The sequence below is a fragment of the Eschscholzia californica genome, unplaced genomic scaffold (genome assembly GCF_041429995.1).
Source record: "Eschscholzia californica isolate CP2 unplaced genomic scaffold, dmEscCali1.0.p SCAF_5, whole genome shotgun sequence".
Taxonomy (NCBI): Eukaryota; Viridiplantae; Streptophyta; class Magnoliopsida; order Ranunculales; family Papaveraceae; genus Eschscholzia; species Eschscholzia californica.
Genome location: NW_028238472.1, coordinates 53531259 through 53552917, shown reverse-complemented (window position 1 = coordinate 53552917; position 21659 = coordinate 53531259). Strand labels below are relative to the sequence as shown.

General features: G+C 36.5%; 3 protein-coding genes across 3 annotated transcripts; 2 read left to right on the top strand and 1 right to left on the bottom strand.

Annotated features, from left to right (window-relative positions):
- Positions 1 to 2387: 2387 nt before the first annotated feature.
- LOC147540664 (beta-galactosidase-like) lies at positions 2388 to 9012 on the bottom strand. Its single transcript, XM_086639155.1, has 19 exons — positions 8440 to 9012; positions 7864 to 7959; positions 7664 to 7776; positions 7516 to 7582; positions 7320 to 7412; positions 7088 to 7231; positions 6790 to 6878; positions 6547 to 6652; positions 6359 to 6446; positions 5916 to 6034; positions 5671 to 5835; positions 5196 to 5368; positions 4974 to 5083; positions 4742 to 4851; positions 4521 to 4631; positions 4327 to 4437; positions 3741 to 3946; positions 3312 to 3648; positions 2388 to 2907 (listed from the first exon to the last, which is right to left on the bottom strand). Exons 1-19 carry the CDS (start codon positions 8611 to 8613, stop codon positions 2797 to 2799), a joined length of 2523 nt encoding a protein of 840 aa, XP_086495281.1. The 5' UTR covers positions 8614 to 9012; the 3' UTR covers positions 2388 to 2796.
- A 2446-nt stretch (positions 9013 to 11458) lies between these two features.
- RH20 (DEA(D/H)-box RNA helicase family protein) lies at positions 11459 to 15734 on the top strand. The gene is made up of 10 exons (XM_086639156.1): positions 11459 to 11653; positions 11730 to 12001; positions 12936 to 13115; positions 13218 to 13379; positions 13476 to 13630; positions 14054 to 14146; positions 14239 to 14324; positions 14444 to 14670; positions 14968 to 15201; positions 15416 to 15734. Exons 1-10 carry the CDS (start codon positions 11598 to 11600, stop codon positions 15469 to 15471), a joined length of 1521 nt encoding a protein of 506 aa, XP_086495282.1. The 5' UTR covers positions 11459 to 11597; the 3' UTR covers positions 15472 to 15734.
- A 543-nt stretch (positions 15735 to 16277) lies between these two features.
- Positions 16278 to 17870, top strand: LOC147540662 (uncharacterized). Its single transcript, XM_086643234.1, has 2 exons — positions 16278 to 16386; positions 17569 to 17870. The coding sequence occupies exons 1-2, from the start codon at positions 16278 to 16280 to the stop codon at positions 17868 to 17870; spliced, it is 411 nt and encodes a 136-aa protein (XP_086499360.1).
- The last annotated feature ends 3789 nt before the right edge of the window (positions 17871 to 21659 follow it).

Sequence of the window (21659 nt, the reverse complement as noted above, 5' to 3'; positions counted from 1 at the left end):
TATTGAATTTTTTTTTATTGAAATAGACAATGAATCGATTATGCGAACATTTCAAAATATGAACTCTCATAGAGGTCAATTGCGTTTGTAATCGTTGATGTATTGATATAATTAATGAATATAAATGTTTTGTTAATTCCTGTGTTGCAAAAAAAAAAAATTTATTTAAGGACATAAATCCGCATCCCCTAAGTGAAAATCCTGGATCCGTCCCTGCTTACACCTCAAGAAATACACTTTTTCAGACTCTTGACTCCCCTTAATTCACCTGCACAACCCACCATAACCCACCACTGCAGTCTGCAAGGATATCATTTCTTCTGTACCTCCTTCTACATTGTCTGTTTGTGAAACCCAAAGAACCAAAACCCATCTTGATGGGGGATCTCACCCACGTTTTTATTCTAACCTGGGTGAACGACAAAATATACTCTTTCATTAGAGAGTGTTCCTCTTTGAATTTATATGTGGGTGAACCAAAATCATAAAATTTATTTTGTTTTCACCGTTCGCTTCGAGCTTTTACTCTCTCATTTTTACTCGGTCGAACTTATGTTCTTTGTCAAAATTGATTAGAGACCGCAATAGTATAATTTTCTCTAATGAGACCGCAATAGTATAATTTTCTCTAATTATTAGAGAGATTAACAAAGTCGCTTGCGTAACCGCAAATTTACAGTCGAACACAACCGAGATTAACTTACTTTTGTTGGGGGTAAAGTGAAGAGATGGTGGTGGGCATCTAACATTTTTTCACTCAAATCTTGGATGTACCAAAGATTGTTTCCCCCAAAATCAATCTTACTAATGGTTATCTTTGTTAACCCTCATTAAATGGGGGTCATCAACCGTGTAGTCTACCTCAACTGCCGTTATATTGGAGGACACTGGGTGGCAATCCCATCTTAGTAAATATTCAAACATGGAGGGGTAATATATAATCGTACAGTTACTCAAATAACAACCACCGACATTTCAGATGTACCTTCTCTCGTCCGGCTTCCACATACTATAAACATATCCCAAATTCCCGCCCTTTTGCCAGATAAAAACAAACAACATTCCACGTCATCGTCTTCTCCACTCACACTCCCTCTGACGTGGCACTTCTACCTGCCTCCGCCACGCTGTCAAACAAGTCAGTATTTATACCTCCCATCACTAATGACGGGATGATTCTTTCTCTCTCTAACTTTCTCTCTCTAGAAAAAAAACTTCTCTCTCTAAAAAAATGAGTGGAACGAGGAAGAGACCAGGATCTGAAGACGCCGGCGCTGCAGCCGCCGTTGATGAAGCAGCAACAGAAGAAGAATCAGTCATCGGTGGCGTCGGAAAACGGCGAAAAACAGTAGAAATGACTGATGAAGATTACTATTTAGAAGAGTTTTTGTGTGAGTTTGAGAATGAAGAAAAAGAAGCAGCGATGAAGTTACTAGAGAAAGAAATCTCAAACCCTAATATTACCAAATACTCTTCATCTTCATCTTCATCATCATCTTATTTCGTTTTGATAAATCAAGAGAGTTGTGGTTCATTGATTTCAAACGATTCATCATCTGTGATGGCTAGTATTCAATTTTCAGGTTGGCCGTTGCCGGATTTGAGTTTGCCGGCTACTGATCTAGCGAATGTTGTGATGAAAAACGAAGAAAACATCAAAAACTTTAGTGCTGATGTTGATTTTGATTTGGAGACTGATGAAGAGTGGATTGAGAATGTTCTTAGTGAAATCTCATTTGAGTTTTGAAGATTGCAGAGAGAGAGAGAGAGAGTAGAGAGAGAGAAAGTTGTGGTTTCTGTGATTAGGGTTTTGTGAAGGTTCTTTTGTATTTTGGTCAGAATACTGTCAATAGAATAGAGAGAGAAACACAGAGAGATAGAGAAGAAGAAGAAGAAGAAGAAGAAGAAGGTCTATTTTGGAAAAGTAGAAACTGTGAAGGGTGTTTTGGTGAAAATGAAAATTTTTAAAAAATGAAATTTAAAAAAATGATAGTTTTAGTATATTGCAACAAATTACATTGCTATGTGGCTTATATTTGTTTGTATCAATTGGATAAAAAATTGTTGCTATTATCAAATCTCACCTGTTTGACTAGTCTATTTGATTCAAACAATTCGTATTTAAATGGGTCAGTCCAGTTAAATTTTCGAAAAAAGAAAAAATACAACCACTTTTTATTTATCAATTTGGAATCGAAATGACTCGAGTTGAAATTTAGGATCTTACTTTCTTTGTCATACTCATTGTATCTGATTTGTCGAAGAATAATTTATCCAGCTTTTAGTGAGACTTATAGTAAGTCTAAACAAATAGTTAGATGTTAGTAAGAATCTGAAATGATACGACGGTTGAGTAAGACAAGATGCATGCAATTGGGAAACACAACTTTATTGCCGACAAATAATTTATGTAGAAACCAATATACCCGTAGTGCTATTCCAAAGACAAAAAAAATTTCCAACTCCTATGATTTATTCTTATAAGGAAAAGGCATTGAAACATTGGCTTTCTTCCATATACAAAAACACATTTTCCATAAGAGTTGAATACTTTGCACAAGAGATACAAAAGCTGCAGTATCCAATGTGCTCAAAGCCTCTCTCAAAACTTTGAGTTCCTTTCACCTCCATGTTTAAGAACAATGCTAAATGTATGCACATTAGTCGCCTTTATCGACATGGTGGGTGGTCTAATGAACTCAAGGCTTGGACCTATCTTGGACAAGTCTAAATTGAAGTCACGAAGATCTTGAAAGTGTGGAACTTTTTATGTTTGACCACGGAAGTTGGTAAGGATCAACTGCAGATGGCTTCGACTGAGAGCTTCTTCAGAGTGTCTGGACATGGGTCTCCTCCGAAAACCTCAGGAGCTATAGATACCGAACATGAATTTTGTCCAATGCATCTCTGTACAAACATTAAAACAAGAAACAAAACGGAAAACGTCTCTGTTATATTTCCTATAAATGCATGAAGACTACATCCAACTATAGAGATCACCAAGGCGAGATCGAGTCAAATAACTACGTAGGCCTTTCATATGTCATATTAGGTTTAACACGTCGTGTTAGGAGGAAAAACTTTTCAGTACACTGGGGCTTGTTTAGAGAGACTAATGGACTGACCAGGCTAATCCAAAAAATATTTAACTCATTATGGATCTCGAAAGGGAACTATTAGTGGGCTAGCCCGGACTAAGACTGAAATCGGCCTTATGGGCCTAACAATCACAGTTCACGAACGAAGGAGTCCGTTTTTTATTCAAAGTGACAATATGAAGTGCGAGAAATCAAAAACTTATTTTTATATACCTTCTCGAAAGCATTATACGATTTATGAGCGTGACAACTCCCTTCTCTGAAACTTCCGCAAGATCCTTCTGGAGTTCCAAAGCTAGCGAACTTAATCGACGAGATTTTCAGCCCAATGCCACAATGTAGATGAGCTTTGGGTCTAATTGTAGTGTCAATTTTTGCACCAACTTGCATTTGATAGTTTGCAAGATTTGGTTGCGATTCAAATATATTGGCACAGACACTATCAATAGCTCTTTGGACTAAAGAAATCCCATTTGGCTCGCCACCCCATTCTTCAAAAACCACCAGTAGGTTTCCTGTTGGTTTCAACCACGATCGAGGAACATGATACCTGATATTAATGTAACTCATCATTAGTTCACATTCTCATTCTTGTAAAAATTGAAGTTATCAAAAAACTTGAAAGATTAAACCTTCTCTTACCATCTTTGGGAGGCTTCTCCACAATTACTTAGGCATTTCTTTTCATCGTATATTCCCGCGTAACTGCAGTTACCACAAGTACCTGATGCTTTATAAGCAGGCCAGTAACGACCAATGCTCTGTTCGTTTATCCATACTTCCCCTTTTCCCATGCTACCCATATCTAAAGCCAGTGGATCATTTCCATCCGGTAAATTGAAAATAGTCTGCGGGAATCAAGAACGTTGAAACAATGAGAGTTTATATAGATGAATAGATGATGCAATATGGTACTATAAGAACCATAAGTTGACTAGACTATATACCATTCTATATCCGTTCCATCATCGTTGATTGAAGCTTCAAATGATATTTACACCAATGAGAAAACAAAGAACTCTCTCTCACACGATAAATCGCTCGTAAAATCAACACAGTTACATAACAATAAATGTCTTCATATTTTAGTCGGACGTCATTTAGGAGTTATGGGCCTTGTTGCTGTTGGGCCCACTACGTTAGACCGTATCATGTCGCTCGGTTTGGACTTTTGCAATAATAAAAGTTAATTTCTAGTTTCATGAGACCAAAGGTTTAGGGTTCTAACCTTGTACCATGTTAATGGTTGCTTTTGAGCCAATAAAGATGCTTTTACCCATTCAACAGTGGAACTCCCACTAAGTGAATGAAGACTTAATGCTTCGCCTTCTAAACCAATCTGTACATATAAAACGAATCAAAGGTTGAACTAATTTCTTGGTAAGAATTCAAAGGAATGAAAAAGTAAAGATGATAAGAAACCTTGTAAGACCACTTCTGCCATGTCAAATCTCTTCTTCCCTGATTTAGACCACTCAGCATTACTGGACCAAGAACCCCAGCATTCCATGTCTCAAAATGTGGGCCAATGTTCTAAACACAATAATAATAAGGGGGAAGCTTAGAAAAAGATTGATAAACTCATCAAAGAGAATATGAAACAAAATGGGTTTGAGAGATTGAGAGAGAGAGAGAAAGCGAACCGGAAGGCCAACAGCTATGCTTAAAAGGGATATCTTGTTCACTCCAGCTCTTAGTTTCACTTTGTTATTTAATGTGAGTTTTGGGTTTTCTAAACTCCCATATGCAGTTCCTGTCAAAAATGCAATAAACGATTACAACTTGAAGAAACATAATCCCTAGGCCTAGATTACTTTGAAATATCTCCCTTCATGCAATGGGGACTGGGGAGGAGGCTTTCAAAATTTTATATACCTGAGAGCTGACCATTGACAAATATGTGCAAAGCATGACCAGCTGACACCACTGTGAGCGTAGGATATTGTCCGTTCTTCAAGAATTTTTCTTTTGGGTCTATCTCTACGCTGAAGATGAAAGAGAAAAATGTCACTAACAGTATTAGCATTCTTTCAATTTTTCGACTAACCGTTTCATTTATCAGTGACCCAAATGGCAAAGACGGTGACAAGTACTCACTCTGTCGAATACCACAAATAGTCTGTGGTATCTCTTGTGGTATTTATCTGCTCCAATAAGCCAGTTATTGTGATTGGTGTGTCATCATACGAAGCAGGTGCCTCAATGAACGATTCCCATTTGAACCTTGTACCTACTGGCACCATCTTCATCTGTGTGGTTTGAGACCCAACCTGTTAAGAGAATTTGATCGAACTTCAGAACTTCTCCAAGAAAATTTGTACAATGTAATATCACACATAGCTTCGGAAATTGTTCAGAGACTAGGTTATAGTTATAGGTGCGAGCTCAATCATAGTAAGTGACAAGGCCTTTTTGGTGGACTCATGGTGCCTTCGCCAGAAACAAAACCCTGTATTCACTGGGCTTAGGTTTTGTGCCAAAAGTGTGGACAATATTGATAACTACTGGACTTGGAGCGTTACAAGCACCTGTTTTTGTATTGAACATGCCTGAACTGTAAGTTAACCCTTACCCTTGCCGTGTTGAAGACGGTGGTGTTGCAGTCAGGAAGGATACTGATGGACCAAGGGGGTAGATGATAATGCATATTCCCAAAAGACACTAGTGCAGAAATTTCTGTGTTATAGTTTGCGAGAAATGCAGCACAACCTCCAGTCTTATAGTCGAAAACATGAGCCTGTGAATAGAAGATTATTAAAAGGTTAGCTAAAAAATATATAGTTTTCGAGGAGTTCACAATAACAAGTTGAAACGCACCTCTTGTTTATCCCCCAATATCATGACAGTGGGTTCTCCAGAAACTAATGCCGGTTCACACAACTTGATAGCTTTATGCAGATCCCTCAAATGACCCCATTTTGGTTCTCTTAGTAATCCTACAAAATGAAACTCGTTACTAAATAGTTTTAACCATGACTGGAAACTAATAGTATGATAGTACTTCAATCGAGAATGCACATGTATTATGTGTAATATCCCACATTGCTTAGGGGAGCATGCATAGACTGTGGTATAGGTGCAAGCTCGAGTTTATTATGTTTCGAGGCCTTTTGGGTGGGCTAGCGATGCCTTTACCAAAAACAAAGCCCCGTGTACTCTTTGGGTTTGGGCTCGGGTCGTTACATTACGTGTCATATATTCTGGAAACCACGATATCAAAGTTTATTGTGATCAATGTAAACGGATATCTATCTGCATACCGTATTCATCGATTGGGGCATCATAGTCATAGCTAGTGCCGACAAAAGGGCCACCAGCCGTCCGACCAAAATTCGTTCCTCCATGGTACTAAAGCAAAGAAACAAAAAGGATAGTAACTTTAGTTGATATGGGGTTACTATCGAGATTCTGGCAGGAAACCATAACAAAACCGCGTTTAATAACTTACCATGTAATAATTAACAAAAGATCCACCTTTCTGTACAAACTTCGCTACTGAAAATGCGATATCTTCAGCTGGTCTGTGAGGAACAGCACCACCGAATTCAGTAAACCTGCCAGTTCAAAAGCGAAACAAGGACACCAAGATATATATATTGGTATAAGGTTGCTATAAGTTTCCTTTTGATGCTACTTGGATGACATGAACAAATTTTTTAGCAAGATTGGAGTTAGTATATAGGAGACTTACCAGCCAGTCCAGTTTTCTGTCCACATTTTCGGTTTGAAAGGTTTGTTAGGAGAAAACCAATCACAGTAGAAACCATTGCAAGTATTTATCTGTAACAAGATAACCAAACAAATATCACAAAAAAAAATTCAATTTCGACATATTTCAGTTGAAATCTTGAAATCGTTTGGTTTCGTCGCCCACCGACCAAATTTCCAACATACAATGTCGTTTGATGGTTATTTAGGTAGGACTCATTCATTTGACTATGAAAACAAAAATATTTTGGCTCATATATCCATCTTAAAAAGGCACTTACTATTGGATCCGGGGCATCGTCTTGCTTACACATAACCCATGGCACTCCAGTGCCTAGACCTACCGCCATTTCCGCAACATATTGAGTATAAGCTCGAGCAGGATCACCCAATTCGTACTCAACGGGACCGTACTCGTTCTCTATCTGTAATTCACATTGAAAGGTCAAAATTCAACTTCTCAACTAACTTTCCTTATGTTAGATGAATAATCATAGTCTTTTAGACTCTAACCTGTGCTAGTATTATTGGACCTCCTTGATTTTCAAACAACTTTTCTGCCTTCATCATCTTCACAATCTTTTCAGTAAACCCTTTCATGGCAACCTATCAACATAAATTTTCTGTCGTAAAGTTAAACTGCGAATCAAGTAAACCCTAAAAACAATATAAACAAGTGATTTTAGGCAATGGGTAGTAAAGATTAAACCTTGAAAGGTTCATTATCTGTTCTGAAACTGATCCCAGGTACATATTTTAACCAAACAGGAAATCCCCTATCATCAAATAACAAAATAGTACTCAAATTCTTGAAGTTTTATAGAACTGAATCAACCATGTATTCGATTTTCGATTACCCGAAGTTCCATTCAGCACAAACATAAGGACCAATTCTGAGATGAACATAAAGACCAGCTTCTTTCACCAGCTTGATAAAATGAACTAGGTCATATCTATCTTTGAAATAGTACTACAAAAGCAAAACAAAAAGTTCATTATATTTTTCTACCAAAACCCTAAAAAGAAGAAGTAATGTGAAGTAGTAATAGTTCCTTACTTCCCCTGGAGAAGGTTCATGGCCATTCCAGAAAACATAAGTTTGAATCACATCTAAACCTCCATCTTTTGCTTTTTGAATAAGATCTGGCCACATCTTCAATCATCACAAGAAGAACAGATAATCAATTTCTGAAGAACTTGAAGAAATCTTAACAACAATCAAAATAAATAAGAAAAACAGAGATACCCATTTGTGAAAAACACCAAATTAATCGGAAAAAAAGCGAGAAAGAACAGGAAAATTGAAGGTACCCATTATCCACATTCCCATTAAAACACCTCAGAATAGCCATTAAAACTTGAAGAACAATCAGAGATGAAGAAAAACAGAGATACTCCAATTTGTGGAAAACGTCAAATTGCTCAAGAAAAAGTGAAATAAACAAGAAAATTGAAGATACCCATTACCCAAATTTCCATTAAAGTACCTCAGGATGGCCATTAAAACTTGAGAAGTAACAGAACAGAAGAAAATCAGAGACATCCATTTGTGGAAAACATCAAATTGACCTATAAAAAGTGAAATAAACTACAAAATTGAAGATACCCATGAATCAAAGTTGGATTAAAATACCTCAGGAACACTTCGTGGGTAATGAATGGAACCAGAAATAAGAATTTTGCTTTGCCCATTAACAATAATAGCTTTTTCATCGTAAGAAACAGAGGATTTAACATAAGAACACCATGAGAATAGTAGAAGTAGAACGATTAATATGATATTATACATTATTAGGTCTGAACCCATCTCTTGTCTCTCTATCTCTCTCTGTTCTTTTTTTTTTTGGTAGAGAGAGAGAGAGAATGTGACAAAATAGAAGGTAGCAAATGGAGTTCAGTCTTTCTCAGCTTTTATCTTTTTCTTTCCTTTTATAGAGAGAGAGAGAGTAGAGAGTTAGAGAGAAAGAAAGAGAGATGATGAATGAGGTAATGAATGGGTTGGCTCCCAAAAATGAGAAAGCTTTTTGTCAAGTCAGAAGATGTCGAGAATCACTGAGTATAGAGCCATTCCTGTTCATCCCAAGCGCAAGACTCGCTGCCTGCATATTTGACCGTTGAGATCATTGATCGAAAGTCAACCAATTTCATCCCATGTTTCAACAACCTTGTGGACCTCTGTTTAAGATGTTTCAGTGAGTTCGATTTCTACGCGCTTTTGTCGAGCAATGTAGAACTATTACATAATGTGGAACTATTACATTTATAAGTTATATAATGAACTGACCTCAAATATAATAGTTTTTAAGAGTTTAAGTGTTAATCTTATTGCGAGACAACTTCATTCTCATGTACTATATTTTAGAAAGCGACTAAGAGCATCTCCAATGGGACACTCAATCTCTAACACTTAGAGTGCCACATATGACTTTTTGGAGTTTTTGTTAAAAAATCATCTCCAATGGAACACTTTGTTACACACTCTATATATTATGAGTTGGACACATTTATTATAGAGTGTCTAGAGAGAGAATCTCTAAAATGAGAGTGTCTACTTGAGACTCTCTAAGTGTTACTTTATTATTTCAACCAATAGAAAACTTTACTTTTCAACTACTTTTTATCTATTGAATTGAAGAGGGACATGTGTATTAAGTAAGAGATTTTAGAGATCTCCATTGGAGACCAAACAAATGTAGAGTGTCTCTATATTGACACTAGGAAAGAGAATCTTTATTTGACACTTGACGACTAGATTTTTAGAGTGTTTATTAGAGTGTCCCATTGGAGATGCTCTAAGATCTACGTTAGTTATTACAAGACATTGCTACATCTTCGATAATTAAATGGACCTAAATGCCGAACAACATAGAACAGTAAGCCTGACAATTTTATTACTATTTATACTGTTTAATAACTCAACTTTAATAACTATGGATTTCACTTCATGTAGAAATCGGACCTAAGACCTCTAGGATTCTAGAGTTTATGTCAGCACTATCAACAACTTGAGTGGAATCATAATGAAATATTTTTATACTTTGGGAATGTGAAAAGCCTTAGATTAAGATAATACTAAGATGAGGATCTTTTCGGAATTCAAATTTATACTACTAAATGTGTAAAGCATTAAAATGGATTGAGAAACTCCCATGACCTTTCTCCTTCAAAATTTACGCTACAAAATATTGAAATGTAGGAATATCCAAATTCCACCCATTGTCATCGTGTGTAAAGTCAATGAAGTACTTTTATTTATATACAAGTTCAATATTTCTAGATTTACACTTTTACTAGATAAAATCTGGGACCTCCACATTATAACGTACATGCATTTACTAGCTGGGCTACTAGTTGTTGACGTCTCAAAACCATTGTTGCAACAACCGATGATTTTGCAAACAAAGACCGTCCGTCCATATACTCTCCACCTTATTTTATTTCCTACCTTAGGGTATTTGAGTATAACAAAGAGAAAACATAATTTCATGGTACATCTAGTATTTCATCCCTCCGGAGTTTACTATACATCTTCAACCTTACACTTCATCCCATGCTCACAATATTTGTGGAAAGTCCTCACCTACCCCTTGCAACAAAAAAAAGAAAAATCCGCACCTACCCAATTCTTAGGTGTGCAAAAAATGCAATCTATTTATTCTTACCTGCAAGTTGCATTAGTTTTCTAATAAAATTAATGAACAAGCAAATATGATATTTTGGAGATTGAGTACATATGATTTCTTTTAAATGTGACATTAATTAGTAGCCGTTATGTCTCTTTTTAAACTTTATATTAATCCGGTGAAAATATTATATTTTATATAACTTTGACATCGGTACTAGTCACTTAGTTTTCTTGTACAATTCCGAGTAAATGAGCTACCGTAAATTGAAAACTTTACATAAACGGGGAAATTCTATAACGACCCTCTTCACGTTGCGAGCAACTATATACCTACCTCCATGCGCCTCACTTCGGGTCAAGGTACTCAGAGCAAGTTCAATCCCAGCCTGTCTTAGGCCGAAAAAACCACTTTTTCACCTATAATTATTGGCCTCAGCTCAGCCTCTAAAATTCAGCTCCAGCCCCAGCCTCTCTTGAGGCCGAAAATTTGTTCATGTGGGAAACGCGTGTGTGCACTTTTAGTTGGTGTGCGAAAAACGTGTGTGATTTTATGTATATATAAAATACGTGTTTGAACTATTTTTCGAAAAAAAATATATTCGGGGACCGACATTTGGTGGGATGTATTTTAATTACTAACATTTATGTTTTTCTAGAATTTAAAAAAAATAATTAAAACCAACGGCCAGATCTGTCCCCCAAGTGACCGTTGGGGCCCCAACGGTCACTTGGGGCCTCCATTCAGTCGCCCCTAATGTTAGGGGCGACTGAATGAGGAGCCCCAGCCTCCGCTCCAAGCGGCTGGGCTTGGAGCGGGGGGCTGAGGCCATATATTTGAATTTATGGCCTCAGCCCGGCTGGGGTTAGACATGCTCTCATGGGCCTTTCACTATGGCCTACAAGTGAGCCCACTTCACGCGGGGAGTGCCTATAGATTATCTATATTCTGTCCCACATGAATTTGCACTGGGCCTCAATAGCCCATGGGCCTCACTGATAGCTTAATAAGAAAATGAGGGGTAAAATCGAACTTGAAAAAAAAAATTCTCTCTCTCTATTCATCCATTGTGGTGTTTCTCTCTCTCTAGAATCCTGCTACTTTCTCCACTGCTGTTACTCCTACTTACTTGTAGGGTTTCTTTCTTTCTCTCTCTAGAATCCTCACAATGAGTCGTTATGATAGCCGGTCTGGCGACCCTACTTCATATCGTGATCGTCGAAGGTAAAAAAAACCTTCTCTTTCTCTCCACTTCTACTTGTTTATTTTCTCTCTCTAAAATTAGGGTTTTTTTGTTTAGTGATTCTGGTTTAGGTGGTGGTGGTGAAGGAAATGGTCGTGATTGGTCGTCGTCTTCCTCTAGTAAGAGAGAACGTGATGGTACAGCTTCACCGAAGAAGTTTGATTTCGACGGATTAACTCATTTTGAGAAGAATTTCTATAAGGAATCTCCTTCTGTTGCGTCGATGACAGAGAGAGAAGTTGAGGAGTATCGTCTTAGAAGACAGATAACAGTTGAGGGCAAAGACGTACCTAAGCCAGTTAAGGAATTCAGTGACATAGGGTTTCCAGGTTTAATTTTTGCCCTAGAAAATTCAATTGCTTCTTTAATTTAGTTAGCTCAATGTTGATTAATTTAGCTCGAGTTAGTGAACTCTTAATCATCTTGTTGGGTTTAATAATGTTTAAAGTTAGGTGCTTTTTAGTATGAGCTTGAATTTTAGGGAAAGGGTGATAGGGGTTTAGTAGAACTTTAGTTAACTATGTTTTGAATTGAAAGTTGAAACCCTAATTTTAGTGAAACATTGTGCTGAGAAATGATGATTTTTTATGGTGAGGTCTTCGTAAAGATTATACAAATCTATAATTTTGATTGAGCAATGATTGTCAACCATAAAGAAATGAAAAATAGAAAAAAAATTCAATCAGATTTAGGTGTTTTGCGGCATGAGCTTCTATTTTGTACGAAGGGTGATTGGGGTTTTAGAAGAACTGTAGTTAAATTTCGTTGAAATTAAAACCCTAACGTTATCGAAACATAGGGATAAGAAATGGTAATTTTTTAGGTCTTCTTCAAGATTAGTTAAAGAAATAGTTTGAATTGAGATATAGTTATCAACCATAAATAAATGAAAAGAAAAAGGAGTTAGATCGTATCTAAGCACTTGTTTAACCTCTAAATTTCATGTTTGACATCTAAAATATGATCAAATGGAACGCATGGAAGTTTTGTTCGTAAGTTTAGTTGGTTAAAATGTATTTCCAAGCTAGAAAAGCAAGTGTAATGTTATAAAATATGAAAATCTATCATATTGTTTTTGTTTGAAAGTATGAACTATTATCCGTATGTATATTTTTTTTCTTCGATTGCTAAAAGAAGTCCAATTTTTTGTAAGGTCCATGTGCAGTAGTAAAGAATCACATGATATACATATCCACAACTATTTCTTGTCAACTGTATTATATGAAGCACAAATATATGGTACTTACTTGGAGTCGATTACAGACTATGTCATGGAGGAAGTTCTGAAGGCTGGTTTCGTGGAACCTACCCCAATTCAAGCTCAAGGATGGCCAATGGCTTTAAAGGGTCGAGATCTCATTGGTATTGCTGAGACCGGATCAGGAAAGACACTGGCCTATCTACTACCTGCCATAGTCCATGTCAATGCTCAGCCATTTTTGGGTATATATATTCAATACAAGTACTTGAAAATTTCTCTATGTAGTTATGTTTTAAATTAGGTGGAATTTAAACTCAACTTGTCTGTTTCTTTAACAATTTCAGCTCCTGGAGATGGTCCAATTGTTTTAGTCTTAGCACCAACCCGAGAACTTGCTGTTCAGATACAGCAAGAAACTACTAAGTTTGGGGCTTCATCAAAGATTAAGAGCACATGTATATATGGTGGAGTTCCAAAAGGACCTCAAGTTCGAGATCTTCAGAAAGGTAACAAAAATTTGTAATTTTGAGATGATTTAGAGGTGTACAGTACTCTTGGTTATTATCATCTGTCAACTAAATAAAATAAGTTTCCCGCTTCAGGTGTTGAAATTGTTATTGCTACTCCTGGAAGGCTGATTGATATGATAGAATCCCATCATACAAATTTGAGGAGGGTTACCTACCTTGTTTTGGATGAGGCAGACCGGATGCTAGACATGGGTTTTGAACCTCAGATGAAGAAAATTGTTGCTCAGGTATAAAATATTCTTCTTAACAATATACATGAGTATAATCAAATTGCAATACATTCTATATTACCAGGCAGTGTGTTAGAAATCCTTATATTTACATGTATTTTATTGAATACCAACTAAACCATCAAAGCTTAGTCATTTGTGATTTTGGTTGTTAGAAATATACAAACTCGGTTAGAGTATACTGATAAGAATATATACCGGTTGAGCCCTTATGCATTAAAACCAAATTGGTTATAACTTATAACCTTGAGATATTATGCAAGTGTCGGGAATAAGTATACGAGAAATGAAGAACTTTTCTGTGACACTCGTGTAAAGAATATTTTAAGTTAACGTCGTCACATACCAAAAGTTGAACATAGATCCATAACTGCCTTTTGGGTTAATTGTAAGATGTCCCATGTCTTCTGCTTCATATAGATTCGTCCCGATAGACAAACCTTGTATTGGAGTGCTACTTGGCCAAAGGAGGTTGAGCAACTCGCAAGGCAGTTTCTGCACAACTCATATAAGGTAAAATCTCCAGCCCTTATCTTAGCAATCTCTTATAGTACCTCCAAATATTGTTTTGATTTCAGGCTTAAATCATTGGTTACTTGGCACAGGTGGTCATTGGTTCCGTCGACTTGAAGGCTAACCATTCAATTCGCCAGCATGTAGATATCGTCACAGAGAGTCAGAAATACAATAAGTATGTGGAATTCATAATACATACATCTCTGTGTGCGTCTGTATGTGTCCTTATTTTGTTTATTCTGCGGTGATTCCTTGGATTGGGTCATTTAACTTTCTTGCATTTTGATATTTTAGATTGGTGAAGCTGCTGGAAGATATCATGGATGGCAGCAGGATACTCATATTCATGGACACCAAGAAAGGGTGCGACCAAATCACGAGGCAGCTACGGATGGATGGTTGGCCTGCCCTCTCAATCCACGGTGATAAGAGTCAAGCAGAGAGAGATTGGGTTCTCTCAGAATTCAAGGCTGGCAAGAGTCCAATCATGACTGCAACTGATGTGGCCGCACGTGGTTTAGGTATGTATTACCAGAATAAGAATGTTATTATCATTTATATCCCGCATCCACATCGTTCTACTATCTTATAATCCAATTTCACCACCGCTAAACTCGATCTTAATTCTTAAAAATCATACTGTTTTGTTGTCTGAACGACGAACAATTGTACTGGTTAAGTGGTGATCACTTATCAGATCGATGAGTTTTCGTCATTTCTTAGAATTGACAGTAAAAGTATGAACATTTAAAGAGTATTAATCAAGAAATCTGACATTGTCTGTGTATATGTATTTATGTATATGGTGGTGATGGCAGATGTGAAGGATGTGAAATATGTGGTAAACTATGATTTCCCGGGCTCTCTGGAGGATTATGTACATCGAATCGGTCGAACAGGAAGGGCTGGTGCGAAGGGAACCGCATATACATTTTTTACAGCAGCGAATGCAAGATTTGCCAAGGAACTTATCGGCATCCTCGAGGAAGCTGGACAGAAGGTTAGTGCTGAATTGGCAGCAATGGGCCGGAGAGCACTTCCTCCACCATCAGGTTAGTAATTATTTCATTACACCGTTTGCTTTTTTTTAGTTATAATTAGTATTTTCGTTACTTGAATGGTATTTTCGTTCTGGTTTTGTTTAGAAATGTGAATCATGATCGGGTTTTCTTAAGATATTAAGCTTCAATTAGAAATGGTATTTTCATTCAACTTTCTTTTTCTTAACACGATTTTCGTTCAACTTTTGACTCGTTCATCAATCAGGTCTCGGTGGGTATCGTGGACGAGGATTTGGTGGTCCTGTTGGTGGTAGAAAATAGAGCTGAAGATTAGAAACCGTATGACTTTGATGTTAATGACATTCTTTCGAAATTTTCCCTCGATAATATTATTAGTTCTTTATCTTCTTGAGATCAGTTTTGGAGAACCAAGGAAGGGAGGGAAAGAGTTGTTCTTACAAGGGGAAGGGGGTGGGAGTATGGAATATCTAAAATGTCATTTCTTACCACATTGGAAACTGGAAATTGTGAACAAGTTTGTAAGATATAAACAAAGTTTAATTTTTTTAATGGCACTTGTAAAACATTTAAACTTTAGTCATTCGGACTTTTAGCAAAAAATGAGACACCGTTCGGTCTTACGGATTGGAGAAAAGTCTATCGTGGGTTATACTCTACAAGAAATACGTGGACAAACATAATTTCCAGAGGTGACCATGGCTCATTAAATCAATTACAGTTAGACGACCGTCTGCAACAAATCTCAAATCTCAATGAGGGAAGGGTCACATCTTTAATCTTTTAAATGTAATGTTGCTCTAATGAGTCATAATAGTTCGACCGGGAATATCATTCAGATTTTTCCTATTGTTTTAGTTGCACAAAAAAAACCTATTTGTTCGTATATTGAGAGGTCTCATGTGAGAGGGTTGTGCGCAAACAACGTTTCTGAGACACATTTATGTACAAACAAGTTGAATATAAAGAGTCTTACTCAGAGTCTGATTCACAAGGAAAAACTCCTATTACTCAAAACTTCATTTATTGTGAGACAAATTTATGTACAAAGAGTGAGAGAAAGAGAGAGAAGAAGCAGGGGCAAACTCATGTCTTCTTCACCAAATCAAATGGATTCTCCACCTTCTTCATCAACTCTTCCCCCCCACAAGGAATCATATGCCAGACGTTTCAAATCAGCTTGGCCACTTCTCCTCACTGTCAATTTTGCCATTGGAGGTTAGCTCCCCCCTCCTCCCCTTCTCTCTTTCACTCTTTTCTGTATTGTGTGGAGTTTGCCTATGAGATGCTTGATTATTATTATTGACTGGGTATCTTTGATTTCTTGTAATGGGATTCTGATGATGAAGTTTATTCCACTGATTGTCATCTTGAATAATCTCCTCAGCTGAAACAATGAACTCCTTTATCCATGTTATTATCAGATTAGGGCTTCAAACTAGAGTATACCATCCCAAGATTATTCAAGTAACATTTTATAATTCTAATCAAGTTTTAGTGGTGGTGGGTATCTAATTTAGTAGCTGAAATTGGTTAAGCTCATTTTAGGAAGAAAGCAGAACTGAGTACTACTAGGGTAGAAATTGAGCACCTTTACCTTGTCAATGTTGCTAAAGACCATTTGTGATTGGGTAATCGTACATGATCGATATCATTTCTACTATTGATTATTGCTTCTGGTTTCGATAGGTCTTGCTTTCACCAACCTCTGAGACAAGTGTCATGTTGGTGTTTCGACCTAAGGTCCTATAATCCTTTCAGTAGAGCTAACTCTGCTAATCACATTCAATAGTACTTGGTTTAGTCGTTATGATTGATCACACAATGACTGAGGTTGTATTAATAAATCTAAATGATTGTATTTCTTTGATTTTCGATAGAATTGAGTGAAATCTATATCTAGTATCAATATCAACACATACAATTATTGAGTAGAATATGAATTGAAGTATATTATATATATTGTATTATGACATAGACACCGTGTCGATGACTTGCTTATGAAAAATAAGTTTTAGGATACTCTCCATATAGCTCATAGACTCGTAGCTATGTTCCAAGTGATGCATTAGGCTTACGAGTTTGGAGATTTCGCTCTATCATGGATGACGATCAAATTCGTTTATGTCGTTCTGGATGCCAGTTTAATGAGAAACTAGGTTTACCGTTTACTCGGTTAAATGCGTACATCATCAATGAGAAACTAGTTTAAGGTTAAATGCGTACATCATCAATGAGAAACTAGTTTAAGATGGTTTTCGGTCTAGGTTTCTCTTGTTTCTATAATCTTGAGTTTCTTTTTCCCTTTTGCTAGTTCTGCACTTTGATCCCTCACTAGGTTTTCACATATATAATGATCAATTCATTAAACTTTTGGCCTGGCTCAATGTTTTTTTGTAGCATACCTATTTACGAGGACGAAAAAGAAAGATAAACGCAAAAAGAGTGGCGAAATTGCGACAGAGATCCCATCATCTTCCGTTGTCAGTACTATTGCTCCAGTGACAGAACAACCATTAATCACAGAGCCTGTTAGAAAGAAGCAACCCATCCCCATCGATCAACAACACGAGCTTTTGAAATGGATACTCGAAGAGAAGAGGAAAATCAAACCCAAGAATATCGAAGAGAAGAATAAACTCGATGAAGAGAAAGCAATTCTCAAACAGTTCATTCGATCAGAATCCATTCCAACCTTATAACCCTTAGAAACAACATACATATAGCTTGAAAAACTGTAGATGTTTCACAGTTAAGCTTCTGTTATGATCTCTTTCTGAGGTGTACCTTGTGAATGAATATTGTTTTTGTTTCGTCTTCGCCTACGCTTGTGTTATCGAACGAGCATGTCGACGGGAGAAACTAAAACATCTAGGTTTCGCTTGGTGTTACACTTTCTCAAAAAAAAGAGTTATTTCACAGCAACCTCAATTCAGATACTATAAACTATAAAAGTAATAAGTAACTTTCCTCTTTCGTGTTTCTTTTTGGGGGTAAAACATCGGTACCATTCATCAACTAGGTTAAAGACTATATCATCCCCTTTTTTTCATCCGTAGTTCTTCTCCTACATCTTTCTTGCTCTTTTTCGCCTTCTCGACTCCGCCCTCCTCCCGTTGTGTCGTTTTCTCTTTTTCTCGAGAGCTTCATCAACTGCTTCAACCTCTTAGTCAAGTCTCAAGCACTCTGATGTCCTCGTGACAAATGAACTTACACCATCCCCTAGGGTAACCCGCGTAACTACACAAAAACAAAACCAAACAAATTAAAAAATGCAAATTTGAAAACTAAATAGCGGGTTTGTCGAGCTTACTCGATATAATGCCCCCTGTGCCCCCATCTCCATTTCTAGCAGTGACGACAGCCTTATTCACTAGAAGAATATATTCGTTATATTTGGTTTGCGGTGTGAACTTGAACTTGGTTAACAATTCTCTAGCATGTTTAGCTCCAGACCAAACACATGCACACAATCCAGTATTGCAATAAATTTCACATCATTTGATAAAAAATGTAAATAGTACTATAATCTACAGTGAAATATTATTGTCATAAAAAAAACGAAGAAGAGATTGAGTGGGTAGACAAATCTTCATACGCGTCTTGATAAAAAACAGGGTAATGGGATACCACTCTTTTAATGAAATATTGTTCCCCATTTCAACAAAAAAATAAATAAGAGTAATGATGCTATAAATGAAGTACCTTTTAATTGCATCTCCAAAAATCATTAATTAGAGGCTAATTAAGTATACTTGAGATTATGGCAAGAACCTCTCTTATTTGCTTTCTCTTTGTTTTGGTTGTTATCTTCCTTTCAGGTAAGTAACAATTTTCTCTCTTGTATTATCAGAATTTTATGTTTTCTTCCATTTAAGTCTAATTCCAACTTAGATAAATTACATATTGTTTTTTCCATCAGCTTTACTTGTCGAATATTATATGTGAGAACAATTCATTTTGAGTTTTCGTACCGACCCGAACTATTATGAACCACTACCAACAAATTATTGTGTTGGAGTTTCGAGATCTTGTTTAGTAATGTGAATGTGCTAAATAAAGTAGATGGATCTACAATTTTATAGCATAATAAATTCTCAGAAGGAAACTAATCTGTTTCATTAATTGTGACTAATCACACTAACACAATAATCTAATTATTGTAGAGATGACGCAGTGTCGCGCTCACAGGCCTACTGCAGAACATTGCGCCATAGGGTCGTATACTTACGCCTCTTTCAGGAATTGTGTAAGAGGAATTCAGGTTCCGAATCTGAACATTAAGGTCTAAGACCCGCTCATAAAGATCAATAGGTATCTCCATAAAAGGAGTGCTATGTGTGTGGCGATTATTTCGTGTTGATGATTGTCTTCTTCTTATTGGTGAAATAATAATTGGGCAGCTTGTAAGACATGTAATCTGTATTATAGTATATGTAATTGTATGTACTTGTGTTCTGTTTGTGTGATTATTTTGAGAATAAATGAGTCTCTTTGTGCTTTCACTTAACAATAAATATGACTTAATTCTAATGTGGTCCTCTATTTCTCAACATTTTAAGAATATAGTCTGTTCGTAAAATTTTAAAAGTTAATATTTTATTTCTATGTATGTTGTCGAAACAAAGACAGATAACTAAAAACTAAGAGTATGGTGATTATACAAATGATAGATAGATGGAGGTATATAAGACCATGTACGATTAATTACTCTTGTGTTTCCTTGCCCATTTAGCTAGTGAATCCCCTGTGATATTATTGTCGCCTTATGTGATCAAACTTCATGCTGTGAAAGGACGTAAAGAGTGCCTTGATGTTCACTCTTTCCGTGTTTATGAAGTTTGCATATGAGATGTTTGATTTTTATTATCTCGCTATTTCTTGTAGTTGGATTTTGATGAAGTTTATTCCACTAATGGTTATCTTAAGTAATCTCCTTTGCTGAAACAGTCCACTCCTTTATCCATATTATTATCTTCAATCTGCTATCAGGTTAGGGTTTCAAACTAGAGTATACCATCCCAAGATTATTCAATTAACATATAATTCTACTTAAGTTTTAATGGTGGTGGATTATATGGGTTGAAATCTAGCACCTTTTTACCTTGTCAATGTTGTTGAAGACCATTTGTGACTGGGTATCTCGGAAAAGTCCGACATGGGAGAAGGATGATCTAGTAACCAAAAATATAGTATCTAAGTTTTCTCTACTCATTGCCAATTGGTTTTGAGTTTGATTATTGATGATCGAAATTCATTGATTTTCAATAGAAATGAGCGAAACATGTATGTATATCAATATCGACACGTACAATTATTGAGTAGATTATGAATCCAAGTACATATTCTACTTAGACCACAAAGACATTGTGCCCATGACTTGCTTATGACAAATAAGTTTTAGGATATTTTGCATATAGGTCGTGGATTCATAGATATGTTCCAAGTGATGGGCTAGGGTTACGATTTTGAACTTTAGGTAATGAAGTCGCATATGATCGATCAGATGACATTCAAACTCATTTACGTCTTTGGGAATGCTAATTTAAAGGTTTTCACCATTTATTCGTTTCCACACATGCATCATCAATGAGAAACTAGTTTAACATGGTTTTCGATCTAGGTTTCTATTGTTTCTCTAGTATTGAGTTTCTTTTCCCCCTTTCCTAGTACTGCACTTGGTTTTCTTGTTAAGTTTTCACATATATATAGTGATGGATATATTAAAGGGGGGTGTTTTAGGGAAACAAAAAAAATATTCGGAGTAGAAAATTTAAAGAGAAATTATGAATTTATCGAATTTTCTAGGATACAAAATTTTAAAGGGAAACAACACATCTTCTTCCTCATATCCGACCACCAACTCCAACCACCTCTTCCGGCCACCCCTACCGCCATCTTTGCTTACTCCTATCGTTCCATCACCACCACCAATTACGGTGACTACCCTTTCAAGAGTTCATTTAAGAACTATTTTGTCATCTATTTGAACCCTAGATCCGAAATCATAGTGTTCCAACTCGATCTTTAGAAGTTTTATGATGAAATTATGGTTACCCAAAATCAAGTTGTTTTATGCTTCTGCGGCATTTCTTCGAACAGAAAAGCGAGCTTTAGAAAGGGAATACTGTCCAGAACAGAGAGGTTTCCGAGGAGAGAAGTACCTACCTTTCCATGATTTTCCACTTACACCTGGATGAGTAAGAGTCTAAGAGATTTACTAGAGATACTAATGTGAAGGCATAAGGCGCCAAGCACCCTGTATGAATAGAGTATTTGTAACGGCAATGGTTGTTTGTCGACGACCTTTAGAAGAAATGGCAAAAAGACAGGTGAAATTGCGACAGAGATTCCATCATCTTCCATTGTGAGTTCTATGTTTGCCGACGACCTTTATCGACATGGAGAAGAGATGGCAAAAAGAAAGGTGAAATTGCGACAGAGATTCCATCATCTTCCATTGTGAGTTCTGTTGCTCCAACCATTAATCA

Bases quoted from the DNA above. Each gene is read 5' to 3' on its own strand.
- LOC147540664 (XM_086639155.1), bottom strand. From the start codon at position 8,613: ATGGGTTCAGACCTAATAATGTATAATATCATATTAATCGTTCTACTT. The intron at 6,879-7,087 runs GTAAGTGCCTTT...ATCTTGTTACAG, and splicing joins ACGATGCCCCGGATCCAATA to ATAAATACTTGCAATGGTTT. The intron at 6,447-6,546 runs GTAAGTTATTAA...TCTTTGCTTTAG, and splicing joins CTTTTGTTAATTATTACATG to TACCATGGAGGAACGAATTT.
- RH20 (XM_086639156.1), top strand. From the start codon at position 11,598: ATGAGTCGTTATGATAGCCGGTCTGGCGACCCTACTTCATATCGTGAT. The intron at 14,147-14,238 runs GTAAAATCTCCA...TACTTGGCACAG, and splicing joins TTCTGCACAACTCATATAAG to GTGGTCATTGGTTCCGTCGA. The intron at 14,325-14,443 runs GTATGTGGAATT...TTGATATTTTAG, and splicing joins GAGAGTCAGAAATACAATAA to ATTGGTGAAGCTGCTGGAAG.
- LOC147540662 (XM_086643234.1), top strand. From the start codon at position 16,278: ATGGATTCTCCACCTTCTTCATCAACTCTTCCCCCCCACAAGGAATCA. The intron at 16,387-17,568 runs GTTAGCTCCCCC...GTTTTTTTGTAG, and splicing joins TGTCAATTTTGCCATTGGAG to CATACCTATTTACGAGGACG.